The sequence below is a fragment of the Homalodisca vitripennis genome, chromosome X (assembly GCF_021130785.1).
Source record: "Homalodisca vitripennis isolate AUS2020 chromosome X, UT_GWSS_2.1, whole genome shotgun sequence".
In the NCBI taxonomy this organism is placed as follows: Eukaryota; Metazoa; Arthropoda; class Insecta; order Hemiptera; family Cicadellidae; genus Homalodisca; species Homalodisca vitripennis.
In genome coordinates, this window is record NC_060215.1 from 151,887,800 (window position 1) to 151,905,339 (window position 17,540).

Here is a 17,540-nt window from a genome sequence, read left to right on the forward strand (position 1 = left end):
TGCACTAAACATACTAGAAAGAACTACATCCACTCTTGTTAACAAATTGTGCTATGTTCGCTTGTGGGAGGAGATCTGTATTACACATATTTCAATCCAACTTTGGATATTCCCCTCATATTGTGTGCTCACTGCACTAAACATACTAGAAAGAACTACATCCACTCTTGTTAACAAATTGTGCTATGTTCGCTTGTGGGAGGAGATCTGTATTACACATATTTCAATCCAACTTTGGATATTCCCCTCATATTGTGTGCTCACTGCACTAAACATACTAGAAAGAACTACATCCACTCTTGTTAACAAATTGTGCTATGTTCGCTCGTGGGAGGAGATCTGTATTACACATATTTCAATCCAACTTTGGATATTCCCCTCATATTGTGTGCTCACTGCACTAAACATACTAGAAAGAACTACATCCACTCTTGTTAACAAATTGTGCTATGTTCGCTTGTGGGAGGAGATCTGTATTACACATATTTCAATCCAACTTTGGATATTCCCCTCATATTGTGTGCTCACTGCACTAAACATACTAGAAAGAACTACATCCACTCTTGTTAACAAATTGTGCTATGTTCGCTTGTGGGAGGAGATCTGTATTACACATATTTCAATCCAACTTTGGATATTCCCCTCATATTGTGTGCTCACTGCACTAAACATACTAGAAAGAACTACATCCACTCTTGTTAACAAATTGTGCTATGTTTCGCTTGTGGGAGGAGATCTGTATTACACATATTTCAATCCAACTTTGGATATTCCCCTCATATTGTGTGCTCACTGCACTAAACATACTGTCCACTCTTGTTAACAAATTGTGCTATGTTCGCTTGTATCTGTATTACACATATTTCAATCCAACTTTGGATATTCCCCTCATATTGTGTGCTCACTGCACTAAACATACTAGCAAGCAACCACTCTAGCAAGAATTGCATCCACTCAACTGTTCTTGAGAGGAATTCTAGTTTTGTATAGTTGCTATTGACAAATTTCAAATCGCATTACATAAAAGTGTTATTAAACCGTTTTTAATTTTTGACAAATGTGAAAATAAAACATTCAGAAAGGGTATCACATTAATTTAATGAACTATAATAGTGGTTTATGCTAATTTATTACAGTAATAATTATGTATAGTAGTTTTATCACATACCATATATTATTGTTAACTTAAAATTAAAATAACAATGTTGAAAGCACCTTGCAAGAGGAAATTTGTCAAAGTGAATGCAGTTTGAAACAATATAGTTGTCTTACAATTATTGAGGTCTGCTAAGCCGTTTACTAAATTGAACAATAACGAGGTACAAGAATATTGCATTACCGAACTATTAATTAGGTATAATGGAAGACTAGTATTGGAAATTAAGTCAAGGGTAGTGAGCAAAATTTAAAAAAATAACATAACTGCCAGAGTAATGTAGTACAAGTATAAAATAATATTTAGAATGAGTTGAGTGAATAAATTTATATCTTAGATCACATTTCCGTATATGTATATGTATAGTTTATATGTACAGTATGAGCTGATCTCATCTAAACGGCGTGACAGATCCGTTGACACCGGTGTTCCTGGTCTCGAAGTAGGCGGCTACTGAGTAGAAAAGCTGCTTGTCATCTGCGGCTTGCGCCAACTCGAGGAACTTGCGGCTAGACAACTGGTCTTCAGTACCTGACTCCATCGCGTATCTGTCAACATCCACACAGTTCAAACTTACCTAAAAGCGGCTAAAATTAAATTAATTTTAGCTTTTCACTTAACTATTGAACATCTACCAGCTTGTTAACCCTTTGAGTGCCAAGTATTTATTGAGTGGATGTTCTGTGTTGTGCCAGATATTTTTCTAGTGGGTGTACCTAAAAGTGCCAGCCCTTTTGAAGGCATTTTGCAAGGTTTCCAGTAAAAAATTCACAGTTTCATCATTTAATAAGATGTCAACATATTTTTCTCTCTCAAAACTCTGCCTAATTAACATAAAATAACAAAGTTATTCTAAAATTAAATTTAGGAATACCAAAAATGGACTTACCTAAAAAATTCCAGAGTTTATTTATAAATTTAATTTTTTTAACCAAATTATCATTACCAAAAAAATTCATATCCTTTTCTTTGTCCTCATCACTGGAAAGAGTATTCAATTGTGCACAATCTTGTCTATAAATCTTGGAAAATTCATATCATTATCTTCAGCAGTGAGTGAGTTATACAACTTTTAAGTAACTAATTTCACTTGTTTCTGGTAGCCATGTCAACCAGAAATGTTTATGGTTGACATAAACAACAAAAAGGGGACCTTGAGCAATCCATAATTGTACACACAAGATGACAAACTATTTTCTAGAATAAAATAATATAATATTTACCAACGAAATATAAACAACTTCACTTCAGAATGCAACCTCAAACAACAACACAGTACGAAATAAACAACGCACTGAGAAATATGCGTCACAATCTTTTGACAGTGATGCCAGTGCCTTCTAGATTGATTTTCATTAAATTTAATTGAACAGAAGTGTATTATAACAATTTACTTTAAAAACAGTTCTTGATGAACAATTTAATATGATATTAGTTTTAAAATATAAAGTTTTCGATTTGTTGTGATTTTTTTTCCCGAAACGTCTGATTTTACCGGACGTTGGCACTTTTCAGATAATTTTTGATGTCCAGTAAAATCAGACGTTAGCACTCAAACGATTAACCACAGAAAGACTTATCTAGCTTGTTTATATCCATCCAGTTCAACTCATTTTAGAATACGACAGCTAATTTTCTCACAAACGAAGAACATTTTACCTGTCTGTTGTTTGTGAGAACCCTGCTAAGGAAAAGCTTGACCATGGTTCTCTGATTGAGTGAGTATAAACGTAGATGTCATTGTCCCTTTATGTCAAAAGTTTGAGGACAATCAATCATCTTTATTCATCATTAAGCATTATACATGCAATAGATGTTGTCAAATTAATAATATATAAATAATAAATTGAATTTCCAAAGTCATAATATTACAACAATAAATTGTATATTAAAAATTACAACAACATTCAAATTCTTAGATCATTAAAATGGCAGTTAAAATATTCTTCAGTGGTATAAAAGCATTTTCTTCTTAACCAACTACATATCACACTTTTGTATTTATTACAAGGTAATTGCCTTACTGCTAATGGTAACGTTAAAAAATATGTACTGTTGAAATTTAAAACTTTTATGAGTCTTGTCCAACCTAACATTTGGGGTCACTAAATTAAGGCATTGTCTGGTCTCATAATTATGATAAAAACTGTGGTTATTAAACATACCAAAATGTTCTTTAACATGTAGCAGATTACTGTATATATACATGCAACTCAATGTCATGATGTTGAGATCAGGAAAAGTTGCTCTACAAGAGTCAGAAGCTGATAAACCAGTGATAGCTCTTATTGCCTTTTTTTGCCAAACAAAAGCTTTATTGGCTGCACTTGAGTTGCCCCAGAGTCTACACCATAGTTGAGTGGCGAATGAAACAGACCAAAGTAGACCATTAACAAAGTTTCCAAGCTGACACATGATCTTAACTTTCTTAAGAGACGAGTTACTCTAGATAGTTTTTTGCAAAGATAGTTAACATGTGCATCCCAGCTCAGTTTAGTGTCAAGATAAATACACAACAGCTTGACAGGATAAAAATAAGGATCATACAAAATGTCCATATTATGTTTTAGTGAGAATAGTATATGTTCAGTCTTACTTAATATTTGTATATTTGTGTTACTTAATAGCCAATAAAGAATCTGAATCTGAATTATGTGTCATATCATATCTTATATTCAAACTTGACAAGAGGCAGAGACCTGCATTCATATAACACACGCTGGGCTGCAAACTTCAATTTACCAGCACACAGAATGGCACTGTACTCGAAAAGCCATCTTACACGGGAGCTAAGTTGTTCAACATCCAGCCTGAAGAAATGGTTGGTGAAGCACCTGTTTCACACCATTGATGAATTCACAAACTGGAGAACTCAATGGGATTTGGAGGCTTGAACATCTTGGTGAATTTGACCTGTACTTTTCTTGACTTAATTCTAGAACATTTTGACGCAATTGTAATTCTCGAAGAATGTAAAAATAAAAATAAATTGTTTACTGTCTATTTATTTAAAACCAAGAAGTGGTGCATGCAAATTTTCTTGGCACGATTAAATTTGCATTTAAATTTTGCAAATTCCGTGCATTTATTACTATGATCTCAGATATATCCACCACATGTGTTTTGCACACTTAAAATTGTAATCCAATTTAATGGTTTGTTTAAAATTTGTTTTCAATGAGGATCTGTTGAGGTAACTGGATTTTTCTCAAATATTTGCCATTTTTATGTATAACAAAGAGTAATACTATGATTCGAGATATACAATCTAATATTTTCACTTTAACCTAGTTTCCTACGTTTTATTCTGAATTAGGTTTGATCTACCTGAGGAAAAGACTGCAGATCTTGAAACGTAGTGTCACTGTGTTTTGTTACACTCGATGATGGAAATGTCAGAAAACCCCCTATTGCCTTCACATAGTTGAATGATTTTCTATCACTAAAACATAAGAAAACTCCCATATGTAATTTTGTTATTGTTATTAAATAGTGTTATGAGCAATTAATGTTTAAATTATTAAAATCAGCCAGTGCCCTATAAATATCCTGGAATTTTAGGACTAGCATAAAGTATTAAAGAAAACAAGCTTGAGAACACGAGTTGTGTAACTCGTACCTGAGAGCTGGCAGTATCTGACACTTGGAGAGCAGAACTTCCGTGATCTCCTGGTTGGCAGTTGAGAGCCGCTGCAGCATGTCCAAGGCCAGCTGGTGAGCTGCAGGGTACAGATTCTCAAGTGACAGCAGCAAGCATGCCTGGACAAGCATTCAAACCTCACATTACAAACAATTGTACTCTTTTAAGAGTCACTCTGGATATTTTCATTCAGAAAGGCACTGCAAAGTGTTATCCAGTGCATAGGATCATCAGTCTACATTGGTCAACTTGTCAAATTGGTGAAATACTGGAAATATAGATCAAGTACTACAACACAAGCTATAACTTACATAGTTTAGACATGTATTCCGTATATACCTGAATCAAATGTTGGCAAAGAAATGAAAAACAATTATAGACGCTCTTTATTGGTATTGCCAATTTCTACACAGCGTGATGTAAGTAACTTCATAAAAATGGTAAATGAGTAGAAAAATAAGGTTGGGTTTAGTTTTGATGTAAGTACAATTTAATGAAACCTCATTTCTAAATGACTCACATATTTTCATCTAATTGTAAATAGTTACAAATTATAAGAAAATGTATTGATAGAAATGTGTTTGGGTTCGGAAATACAAAGGTGTCTCTGAATTTATAGGAACACTTTTTGGAAATATAAAACCAACTTTATAATCAGTACAATCTTGTTTATTCATACCCCCTTTATCAGAATCTCCGGGTTATCTGGATCAGTTTCATAGGGTAGAAGGAGTCTAATATTTTTAAGGAATTATCTTTCCAGTAAACACAAATTTGGCATTTAGAATTATGTATAACAACGAGTATACATCAAACAGAACAATTCTGTGATGAATCGAACTTCCTGAAGGGTCAACTTAAGCCATGTACCGGTACAGACACGATCAAAATCAAACAAGCCATCCAATTATGGTATGCGACGACCAGCATTACCTAGTAAAGTAACATTGTATTGAGTCTTCACTCCAAGGACTTCAACTGGATATCGGTACCCATTAGGCGTCTTCACCACAATCCTGCTGATGGCAGTTTCACACACCGGTTGCTCGACAGAGTGCATGAACCAAATGCTCGAACCTGTGGTTCCTCTGAGCAGGATTACTGTTATCAGCAGAGTAAAACTAACCTGTCTCACGACGGTTTAAACCCAGCTTGTTCATACCGCATTATGCATTGCTACTCTATTATCAATATTTTAGTAGGCCTATAAGAGGGTGATGATTATAAATTTGGAAGATCTCATGGATTGGTTTCAATTGGTGCATTGAACAACGTAGAAATTGTATCAGCAGCTTGTTCTTCCACGGTAATAGAGGGCAGTGAAAATAATTCTGATAATGTAGAACTGGAAGATGTCATGGCTCACTCTAATACCACCACAGCAAAACCTAGACTGATTACAACTATATTTTGAGCGACAGTCTGACACTTTGTCAGCAGGAATGATGACGTTGAAACGTTTATGTGATCGTACTAATCGGAAATAAATGTACCAAATTTAAATAAAAGATACTAGCTAAATTATTTTTAAGTATGTATTTTTATTTTATTTTGGTTTCCTACAATAATTTGGATTCTTTCCACATTGATGACTGAAGATGACTCAATTATATGAGGCATGTTTTTTTAAGTAATGTCTGTTTGAACATAAGTACACAACGAAAGGTTATTTCAATGTCATTTTGTTCAGTCATTTCATGTCTGATTAAATTAAAACAGAATCTTGGTGACTTTTCTCTTAGAAATGACATTCATCACTATCCTACTAGAGGCAGATTATATTTAGATCAGCCCTACTGCAGATTAAGTAAAACACAATCCATGTATTCTTTTATCGGTATCCGTTTGTTTAATAAACTACCTCTTACCAGTCATAACATTAGTCTTAGTAAATTCAAATCAGTGATGTATACAGTGGCTGTTAACTAGAACTTTTTATAGTATAGATGAATACCTGACACTGTCTGTGATAGATGTTTCTTTTTAATTTTTAAACCTATCTGTATTGTAGCCCATATAAATGTTTTAAGTGTTACTGTTTTAAATTGTCTGTTATTGTACTATTTATTTATTTATTATAGAATGTTTTACCATTTTTTTAATTTATTTTCTCTAGAATCTATTAATACATGTATTTATTGTTGATTGTCCATGCTTAATTATACATAGGATGCTGTTATTTCATCTCGGCCAGTCAGTTTTTCACTGGAATTAACATTTAATGTAATATATCTAGATCTAATATTTTATTGAAGTTCAGGTGACGATGTCGATGCATTTTAATGATGTTATAGTGACTAATAAAGATTCTTGATTCTTCTTGATTCAAAAAAGTAAATTTATTATCAGAAAGCACTTACTTCACTCTATTTTTTGACACAGTTGCCAAGTTTGTTCACACACATCATACCTCTCAACGAATTTGAAAACACCCTCTATATATAAAAACTTGCTGCCTGCTCTGATAACCAAGAGTTCATTGCCGTTTTCACATCATTGTCATCATTATAACGGTTGCCACTAAGGTGTTGTTTGAAGTGGAGGTTTGAGGTAATCGCTCTGTGCAAGATCAGGACTTTAGGGTGGGTTGTCAAAAACTTCCCAGCCTAAACTGCCCAATAAATCGTGGGTCTGAAGTGCAGTGTAAGGTCTTGCATTGTCATGGAGAAGGACAATTCCTTTTGACAGCAAGCCGCGTCTTTTGTTTTGTGCCACAAACATTGACGCCATGAATTTGCGCTGGGATAGGGTCTGTTTGGCCTTCACCTTTACAGGCGAGTGTGTGTCTCCATTCCATGCTCTGTTGCTTCGATTTGGATGTGATATTCATGTTTCATCTTCAGTTACGATCTGACTCAAGAATACAATCTTTCCAAGCACCTATTCTCACGAGTTCTCGCTTCAACTGAAGCTACCAAATCGTCTGTAACCAAGAAAGGGTGACCGAGGATGTCCTCATCACAGCCATCTTTGAATTGTCGAACCCATTAACGCACTTTGCTTGTTGCATTATGCGCGTAAACTACTAGTGTCTACAACAAAACGGACCTTACTTAAACTATTAGTGTCTACAACAAAACGGACCTTACTTAAACTATTAGTGTCTACAACAAAACGGACCTTACTTAAACTACTAGTGTCTACAACAAAACGGACCTTACTTAAACTACTAGTGTCTACAACAAAACGGACCTTACTTAAACTACTAGTGTCTACAACAAAACGGACCTTACTTAAACTATTAGTGTCTACAACAAAACGGACCTTACTTAAAAAACACGCCTCTTAATTGTGCCATAATTTATTTATTTTTAATAAGAAATCTTTCAAAAAGATGTTGCACATGAGAATTGAAATAGTGTGTACTACAAAATAGATGCTGAAAAACAGTTCATTGAATTTGAGACACTTTTATAGATCAATCCAACAGAGCGTTTACAGTAACAGGGCAACAAGGCAAAATGCTTTAATTGTGAAATTAGAAATAACAGAAAAGAACTTCAAGAAGCTTATTGTTTTACAGATTACCACCAGTGTTGAAAAATTATTATAAGTTAAAAATTGAACACAAAAAGGTAATTGGTACAGTGAAATCTGATATGCAAGGGACTCGATTGTCGATGGTAGCAACCCTTTCAAAGTAACCTTGCGGATCGTCTAAGATCTCGGACAGCAGAAGAATTGCAGGGAATATTTTGGGCAGATGTGTCTTAACCTTCCCCTTTTTATTTAATTTACGACTGTGTTGATTTTGTTTTAAATAACTACAATTTGTTTAAGATTCCAGTTCATGGCTAGAACACTAGAAACAAAAACCAATTAAAGATAGAGAAATTTAAATGAAATGGTCTGCTCTCTGTTTTTTTGAAATAAAAACTGCTTCAAGTGTAATACTAATTAGGACAAAATTAAGGCATTTTCAGGTCAGAAAGGCTTTTTATAGCTCGGATGGATCTCTAAACATTATTTGAATATGAGTCCAACATTTATTTGCTTTGATGACAATGTTTTTTTGATTATTGTTATTCATTAATATTTTAATTATATAATTTACGTACCAACAAAACTGTAATTTTAAACTGCGTGAAAATAAAGAAAGATTGAAACTTAAAAAAGGTTTTGCTGAGTACTGGGTATGTAATAGGTGTACTCAAATATCATAGTTGTATATAAATATACTTTTGATTCAAATACTTTCCCACTGGGAGCCAGTTACGTACAAGGTTATCAGAAGAGTGAAGACACAATTTACATAGTGAACAAAGCCATATAGTATATAAAAACCTCATGATCATACAGCAAACAATATGACATCTATTTTTATCAAGTCTCACCTGGAGTTTTCAGTCATAAATGTCAGTAAATTTTCTATAAATAGCATCTTTGAAGTCTCAGCTGCCTACATAACAAAGTTAAACACTGTCATTGTTTCAATTTATAGGACACCACAGTCTAATGTGGAAATTTTTTTTCAATGTCTTGATATTTTTCTGGAGTATTTAAGTAAAAAATACTCATCTAATTTTATTTTAACAGGGGATTTTAATATTAATGTTTTTAAAAATGACCAAACAACAAAATCTTTTCTTAACCTATTACGATCATATAATATGTATTGTGTCAACATGGAAGCGACTAGAGGCCAAGCTTGCATTGATAATATAATAACTAACATAAGCAATGACGAAGTGCAGTGCAAAGTTGTAGATGCTTGTATGTCAGACCATTTTGGTGTTTTAGCAAACTTTAGTAGCCTTGACAATCTCAAAAGTAGAGCTAACGTAATCACTAAACAGGTTAGATCTTTAGACTCCCAGGCTGTATCTTATCTTAAAGAAAATTTAAATAACTTTAGTTGGAATTACTTGTATCGGTATGCTAATGTAAACGAAGCTTTGACTTATTTTTTGAGCATATTAAGTGTTAATTATGACGAATGTTGCCCTGTAAAAAATGTAAAGGTAAATGAGTCCAAAAGTAAAAATAAAATAAAAAATAAGTGGTTTACACCTCAACTTAAATCCTACAGGGATTCTGTTATGGTATTTTATGATATATATAAAAATCACAAAGATCTTACTGATGAAAATGTTCACAAAACTGCATACATTACAATCAGAAAGCAATACAAGGCTGAAATAAGACGGGCCAAACAAATTGCTTTTGAAAATTACATTCTATCATCCAAAAATAAGTGTAAAGCTGCTTGGAATGTTATTAAGTCTGAATCAAACTGTAACAAGGAATATCAAAAGACTACAATTGATTCTGATACTTTTAATAATTATTTTGTAAATTGTGTTAGCCAAATGAATAACCTACATCCAAATGATAACTTTGATTTAGCTATTCAAAATGTAAACAGTTTTATCTCTTGTAGATCCTTTGAAAGAAAGTACTTTACTTGGAAACCCATTACTGTCAAGGATGTCTTGTTGTGTGAATCTAAATTTAGCTCATCACAAAGTGAAGATTTCTATGGGTTTTCTAATAAGATATTTAAAGAAATAATAGACACAATAGCTGAACCTTTAATATATATATTTAATATGATTTTGGATCAAGGGATTTTTCCTAGCAAACTTAAGGTAGTGAGGATTACACCAATATTCAAGAAAGGTGATAGAAACAGTCCCTCTAGCTACAGGCCAATATCATTAGTCCCTATAGTGAGTAAAATATTTGAGTGTTGTGTTAAAGATCAGCTGTATAATTTTTTTGACAGTAGCTCGCTTTTGTGTGAAGAACAGTTTGGATTTTTACCAGGAAAAAACACATCAAAAGCAGTTCAATCAATTGTTGAAAAGGTCCTCATAAGTTTTGAAAACAGAGATCCATGCTCTGCTACTCTAATTGACTTGTCAAAAGCATTTGATAGTATACCACACAAGCTTCTTGTTAAAAAATTACACAGCTACGGAGTTAGGGGTAAAGAACTTTTCTTGTTATCATCATATTTAACAAACAGAAGTCAAATTGTGATTCAGGGTTCTGATTTCTCAGATTACAAAAATGTGCAAGTTGGTGTACCACAAGGATCGGTACTTGGTCCTTTTTTGTTTATTATAGCCATTAATGATTTTGCCAATAGTATGCCCTGTGCATCAGTTTTATACGCGGACGACACAACTTTATTCAATTCAAGCAAACACCTTAATGACTTAGTTACATTGCAAAATCAATCTTTACAAATAGCGCTTGAATGGTTCAAAAACAATATGTTGACTGTAAATGCTGGTAAAACCGAAGAAATATTTTTCTCTTTGGACAACAACAGCACAAAGAGTTCTGTTAAACTTTTAGGAATTCACCTGGATAGCAAACTAAGCTGGGATAATCATACTAGTCAATTATGTGTTAAGTTATCTAGAGTTATATATTTGTTGCGTAAATTAAGTCTCTGTGTTAGTAAAAAAATGTTAATTATGTCATATTATGCTTTTTTTCATTCTATATTATCATATGGTATAAATCTATGGGGGAACAGTTGTGGGGTTCAGAGAGTTTTGATATGGCAAAAAATGGCACTAAGGGTTATCAAAAATACTGGTAGTAGAGAACACTGTCGTCCTATTTTTAAAGAATATAAAATAATTACTGTTATAAACATGTATATTTTCTCCGCTCTAGTCAATGTTAGGGAAAATGTTCATAATTACCAGCTAAGACAGGACATACACAATTATAATACGAGATCTAAGTATAAGCTAGAATTACCATTTGTAAGGCTCAAGAAAGCCCAGGTCAGCCATTATTGCATGAACATTGCACTTTTTAATAAACTGCCAAAGGAATGTTGGTACCTTGAACTAAATAAATTTAAATTATTACTCAAGGGTTGGTTGGCAGAAAATCCATTTTATAATATTGAGGAGTACAGGACATGTGACACGAACGCTTTAGCAGGATCAATTTTACAAACTTGATAATAACTGTTAATTTATTTTATGTAATATTTTATAATGTCTGTGTTATATGTGCTATTTATTTTTGTGTGTATCTATATGTTTATTTATGATATTGAACAATCTTGTTTGTAGATAATAACAAAATGTAACTGACGATGCCTATTGTAATCACTGTATTACTTAATGGAAAATAAACGATCTTGTATCTTGTATCTTGTATAGTAATAAAAATTTTCTTTCACAAATATTTGAATAATGAAGGCCACTGAACAAAAAATTATTTTATTATTATTATTTTATAAACTGTAATAATAAAGTCTTATATCAGTGTGAAGCATATACTCCATTAATTGGCACAGTCTACTTGCATTCTTCTCATTCATTTAGATTTTCCTTTCATCAATACTTAGTGACAATTATGTAACCAATTTTAAGACCATGTTTTTGTTCAATGTAGTGATTTAGGTCTATTTATTAGGGTAACATGTTCATTTTTTTTTTTCTTTCAAGTTCGCTTAACTGGCTGCAACTTTGAATTGGGCTCTGTTACTTTTTCCGATTTATTTGTCTGTTTATATTAACTTGTTTACTTTTGTGTTTGCCTACTTGCATCTGCCAGATTCTGTGAGTGTCCGTCGTGGATGTGTTCCTCAATTCGTCCTGTGGTTTGGTTTTTATTCCGCATAAATTAACAACCCTAACCTCTGTAACGTCAATAACGACTGTAAAAACTGCCTTGATATTATAATAGCCACTACGTTAAATTTTTCTGCTGCCACTGCCTTCTAGATCAAATCTTTATTCTTCTATTCATTTGCCATATATTCCGCTATATTACTATAACAACGGCCTTTTTTCTCCCCCCGCTGGTGGATTGAGTAGCTGGCGGGTTTTGGATTTTGTTTTGGATATTGTTGTTCTTTTAACTTTCTATTACAATTTGCATATCATCAATAGTTTTCACTGTTGTCTTCATCACTATCAACTCTTCGCCTTTTTTTAAGGGTTATTATTTGCTCTCTTGTTCTTTTTTCTAGGGGTGGATTTGTTTTGTTTTTGAATTTTTGAATCAGCTATCTCCACTGCTTGGGTTGCTATATCTGTAATGGCAACACCGATAAAGTACCCTTGTGGCGTATGTCTTCGAGAGGTTACGGAACGCCAACAGGGAATCAAATGCGATGACTTTTGTGGTAGATGGTTCCATAGGGACTGTGTTAAAAATCTAAGGCTGAATATGATCGTTTGGCGGCCGACCAGAGTCTTAAGTGGGAATGTCTTAGGTCTGACTGTGAAGATGACAATAAGAAACCCATTAATATTCTTATATCACAAATAGCAGGTTTTGCCTCATTGCTATCCGAGCTCTCCACCAAGATGGACACCTTAATGGAACTTCCTACCAAGATTGATGCTCTTAACACTAAGTTAACTGCGTTTGAAGATAGAATCGCATGTACGGAAAAGCGCCTCGATGCTCTTGAGACTGCAAAGGCGTCACAGGTTTTAAAACCCGAGGACATCATTTCTGAGATGAATGATCGTTCCAGGCGAGCTTGCAATGTTATGGTCTATAACTTGACGGAATCTAGCAGCAGAGATACTGAGGCTAAAAAATCCCATGATGAAAGACTTACCGCTAAGCTTTTTGAAGCTACTTGCCCCGGACTTATCTCCTACAAATTCCCTACCGTTCGTCTTGGAAAGACTGCTTCCAACAAGGCCCGGCCACTGAAAGCCATGCTGAAAAGCCAGAGTGACGCCTTGGAAATACTTCGTAACTTTTCAAGTGAGCGCCTTATAACTGTTGATGGTATCTTTCAAGATGTAAAAGTATCCAGAGATCGAACACCCAATGAAACTAAACACTTGAATGCCCTAAGGGATCAGCTTAAAATCAGGCAGAGTAGTGGTGAGGCCGATATTACAATCAGATATGTCAATGGCATACCTACAATTGTTAAATCTAAGCCAAAAAACGCCTAATTTCCAACGGTCAAGACCAACTCTGCATGCTTTTCCAAAATGTTAATGGTCTAAGAACAAAGTTTTCACTACTTCGCCAATCGCTAAGTCATTCGATCTACGATATTGTTGTTTTAGTTGAAACCAATCTCACACCCGATGTCAGTAATTCTGAACTTGGATTTGACAACTATACTGTGTACAGGTGCGATAGATCATCTTTATCGAGTCTCAAAACTGGTGGTGGGGGCGTCTTGGTGGCAATCAGAAAGGATCTCGATTCTTGGGAGCTCCACCCATCCAGTGGCTGTATTGAGTATGTCTTCACAACCATTAAGCTCAATAACTCCTTTTTCTTCCTGGGCGGTGTGTATCTACCCCCCAACCTGAACTCATCTCAGTACATTGAATTCTTCTCCCTACTTGAGGAACTCTTTGTTGCCAATCCTATCTTTAACATCAGGTTGGTGGTGGGGGACTTCAACCTACCAAATGTTGATTGGACTAATCCCTCTTCTTGCCTCTTGGATCTATCTGCACAGACTGTATACGATGTTATGTCCTTCCTAAATCTCAACCAATATAACTACATCAGAAATGAGCGAGGTGTTCTTCTCGATTTGGTCTTCTCTTCTGAAGCCTTACGCGTCCTAAATGCCTCTGACCCGCTCCTTGCAGCCGAATGCCATCATCCTGCTTTGGAAATGGAAATCTTCGTGCGCCCCAAAGAAGAACTGAATTATGGTGTCTTTACTCCCAATATAAGAAAATGTGACCTTAACTTCATGTTTGAATGGGTGCAACGTCTAGATTACCCTCTACTTGATGTTACAGACTCTGTTGACCATAGGTTTTATGAATTTTGCTCACAGTTAAGTTGCACTATTAGAAAAGCAAGCCCACCCAAATATATGGGAATCAAGCGCTTCCCTGTTTGGTTTTCTCCCGATCTCAAACAGATGATAATCAAAAAGAAGACTTTACATAGGCGCTTCAAACAGAGTCTTGATGATCGGACTTATCTTCAGTTCTGTGGTGCTCGTGCTACCTGCAAAAGACTGGCGAGAGAATGCTACTCGACATACATCCGCACTGTTGACTCGTCTATTCAAGGAAACATTCGTGCCTTCTGGAATCATATAAAATCTTCTAAGAGGGTACCGTCTCTTCCCTCAAAAATGCAGCTTGATGATGAATCTGCGGACAACCCGCAGGGTATCTGTGATTTGTTCGCCAAGTTCTTTTCCTCGGTCTACAGGCCCTCGTCACAAAATCCACCAGTGTACAACCTTAAAGCAACAACTTCTATATTTTCATGTCAATTCACCTGTGAAGAAGTGGAGGCTGAGTTGAAGTCGCTCGACACAAACAAGGGTGCTGGCCCCGATGATATCTCTCCTATGATCCTGAGGCATTGCTGCAGTGTAATTCGCCTCATATCACAGTTTATTTCAACGCTCTTATGGCTGCTGGCATCTTTCCTACTAATTTAAAGATTGGATATATAACACCTATTTTAAAGTCTGGATCTCCTTCTGATATTAAGAACTATCGCCCTATAATTATCCAGTCAACCTTGGCTAAGGTCTTTGAATCGCTCGTCCTTCGAAGATTGATGTTCAGCCTCAAGAATGTTATCAACATTGAACAACATGGTTTTGTCAAAGGGCGTTCGACCACTTCAAACCTCTTATCTTTTCAAAATAGTATCCTCAAAGCGTTTTCTAACTCACACCAAGTTGATGCCATCTACACAGATTTCTCGAAAGCATTTGATCGAGTTAGTCACAACCACCTTGTTGCTAAGCTCAGAGCTGTTGGTGTTGGTGGGGCGCTCTTGAGTTGGCTGGGATGTTATCTACGGGACCGTTTTCTTCAGGTGCGAGTGGCGGGCTCACTATCCCAACCTTTCCCAGCTGTTTCTGGTGTACCTCAGGGTTCCCTACTGGGGCCAGTGTTGTTCACAATCTTCATTAATGATCTGGTTCAATGTGCGGGTTCAAATGTTCTACTTTTTGCTGATGACGCTAAAATTTTCAAAGAAATTGCATCTGTGGAGGATTGTGTGTCCCTACAGGAGAGTATTGATTTGCTTGCAGAATGGTGCGACGTTAATGATATGCTTCTGAACATTTCCAAGTGCTCTATTGTGACATTCTCTAGGTCAGATACTCCTATTCTTTATCATTATAACCTTAATAATCAACCCCTGGCACGTTGTTCTAAAATAAAGGATCTGGGTGTCATACTTGCTTCCGACCTAAGTTGTCATGAGCATGTCAATCACATTTCCAAAAAGGCTAATGCAGCACTCTATTTTGTTATTAGGACCAGTCGTGATATTTTTTCTGTCCGAGCTCTGAACATCCTCTACGTCCACCTTGTTCGACCCATACTTGAATATTCTTCTACTGTCTGGAACCCTTACCTTGTTGGTCACATTGATAGGCTTGAGAACATACAGAACCGCTTCATTCGTTTGATTGGGCTGCGGCTGGGCTTTGAGTACCGTAATGTGCCGATTGATGACCTTCGAGTTCAGTTTAACTTGGAACCTCTCCATTCAAGACGTATAGTTCATGATCTGCTTTTCTTGAAGAAGTTGATCTGCTCTGTCATTGATGCACCTGATCTGCTCGAATTGCTGGACTTCCGGGCATCACGTCATCTTCGTCACCCCCAGCTGTTTGCAAGGCGGCACTACACCACACAGTACATGTTCCACAGTGCTTTTCCACGTCTTCAACGCCTGGCAAACAACCTCCCCAGACATCTGGACTTCTTTGGTATGAGCTGTGATGCCTTCAGGAGAGAGTTGAGACTAGCCTGTCATGACTTGCATATCGTCTGATAACTTTTCTCCCATTATTCTTGTTGTGTTACTCTGTTATTGTTTCTATATATATTTTGCTCTTGTTATTTATTTACAGTATTTTCCCCATTGTTGTTTACTTTATATAGTTTATTTGCACTGTTATTATTTATCTCTTTATTTATTCATATGTCAGGTCTTAGACAGTAATGTGCATGCACTTAAGTTAAATATTTTGTATTTTTTCAGTGTTTTATTACCACTATCAGTTATTAAAGTTAATATTTTTTTACTCCTGTTATTCATTTAAAGTTTATCTTTCATTGTTGTTGTTTATTGTATAGTTTATTTGCATTGTTATTATTTGTCTGTTTGTTTCTCCATATTGTATCACACCTTACAGTAGTGTATTAAGTTAATATTATCACTAATTTATTATATACTTTCACTGATTTTTAATATAATTTATACTTTCTTATTACATTATTTATACGTTAACTATGCCTAGATCTGATTTAGAGTCCAGTTGCATGTTTGGTTTGGCCCTTCTGTTTAAGTATGTTTTAATCATATATTATAAGTTAATAAATGTAAATTGGTTTTTGACCGTTGGAAGGAAATAAATAAATAAACAGGGCTAGTAGTATTGAGACTAAAACAGTTATTTTATAAATAAATATAATTTTAATAGCTCAACTCATTTTACAAACATTTTGAAACTAATTGTGTCTAATGCAGTCCGCGTTGTTTAGATTACCAATTCTAGTGTTCATACAACCCTGCTAAAAATAGTCAGCGTTAATACCAGTACTTGGAATGTTCAGCACTGTGTCACTGTAAAACATCCAAGAGGTTAAAACTGGAGGTTCCAAAAAAAGTAATCAATCGGAAAAAAGAGCAATTACTCACCAAGAGGATTCACTTCTGGCTGGTTTGTACGAGGCATGTTCAGAAAGTAAGTACCATTTCATTCTACTGCCGCCGTAGCGCTGCAATCGATGTTCCGCGTATGCGCAATAGTCGTACATTTAAACTGTTTAAGACAATTAGTGATCCCGC

General features: G+C 35.0%; 1 protein-coding gene across 1 annotated transcript in view; it reads right to left on the minus strand.

Moving 5' to 3' along the window:
* Positions 1–1,079: 1,079 nt before the first annotated feature.
* LOC124370035 (regulator of MON1-CCZ1 complex-like) overlaps positions 1,080–17,540 on the minus strand; it is a 42,041-nt gene continuing 25,580 nt past the window's right edge. The window contains exons 4-5 of the mRNA XM_046828343.1: positions 4,776–4,915; positions 1,080–1,704 (exon numbers count right to left, since the gene is read on the minus strand). Coding sequence (XP_046684299.1) covers positions 1,548–1,704; positions 4,776–4,915 — 297 coding nt within the window. The 3' untranslated portion in view covers positions 1,080–1,547. The remainder of the gene's footprint in view (positions 1,705–4,775; positions 4,916–17,540) is intronic.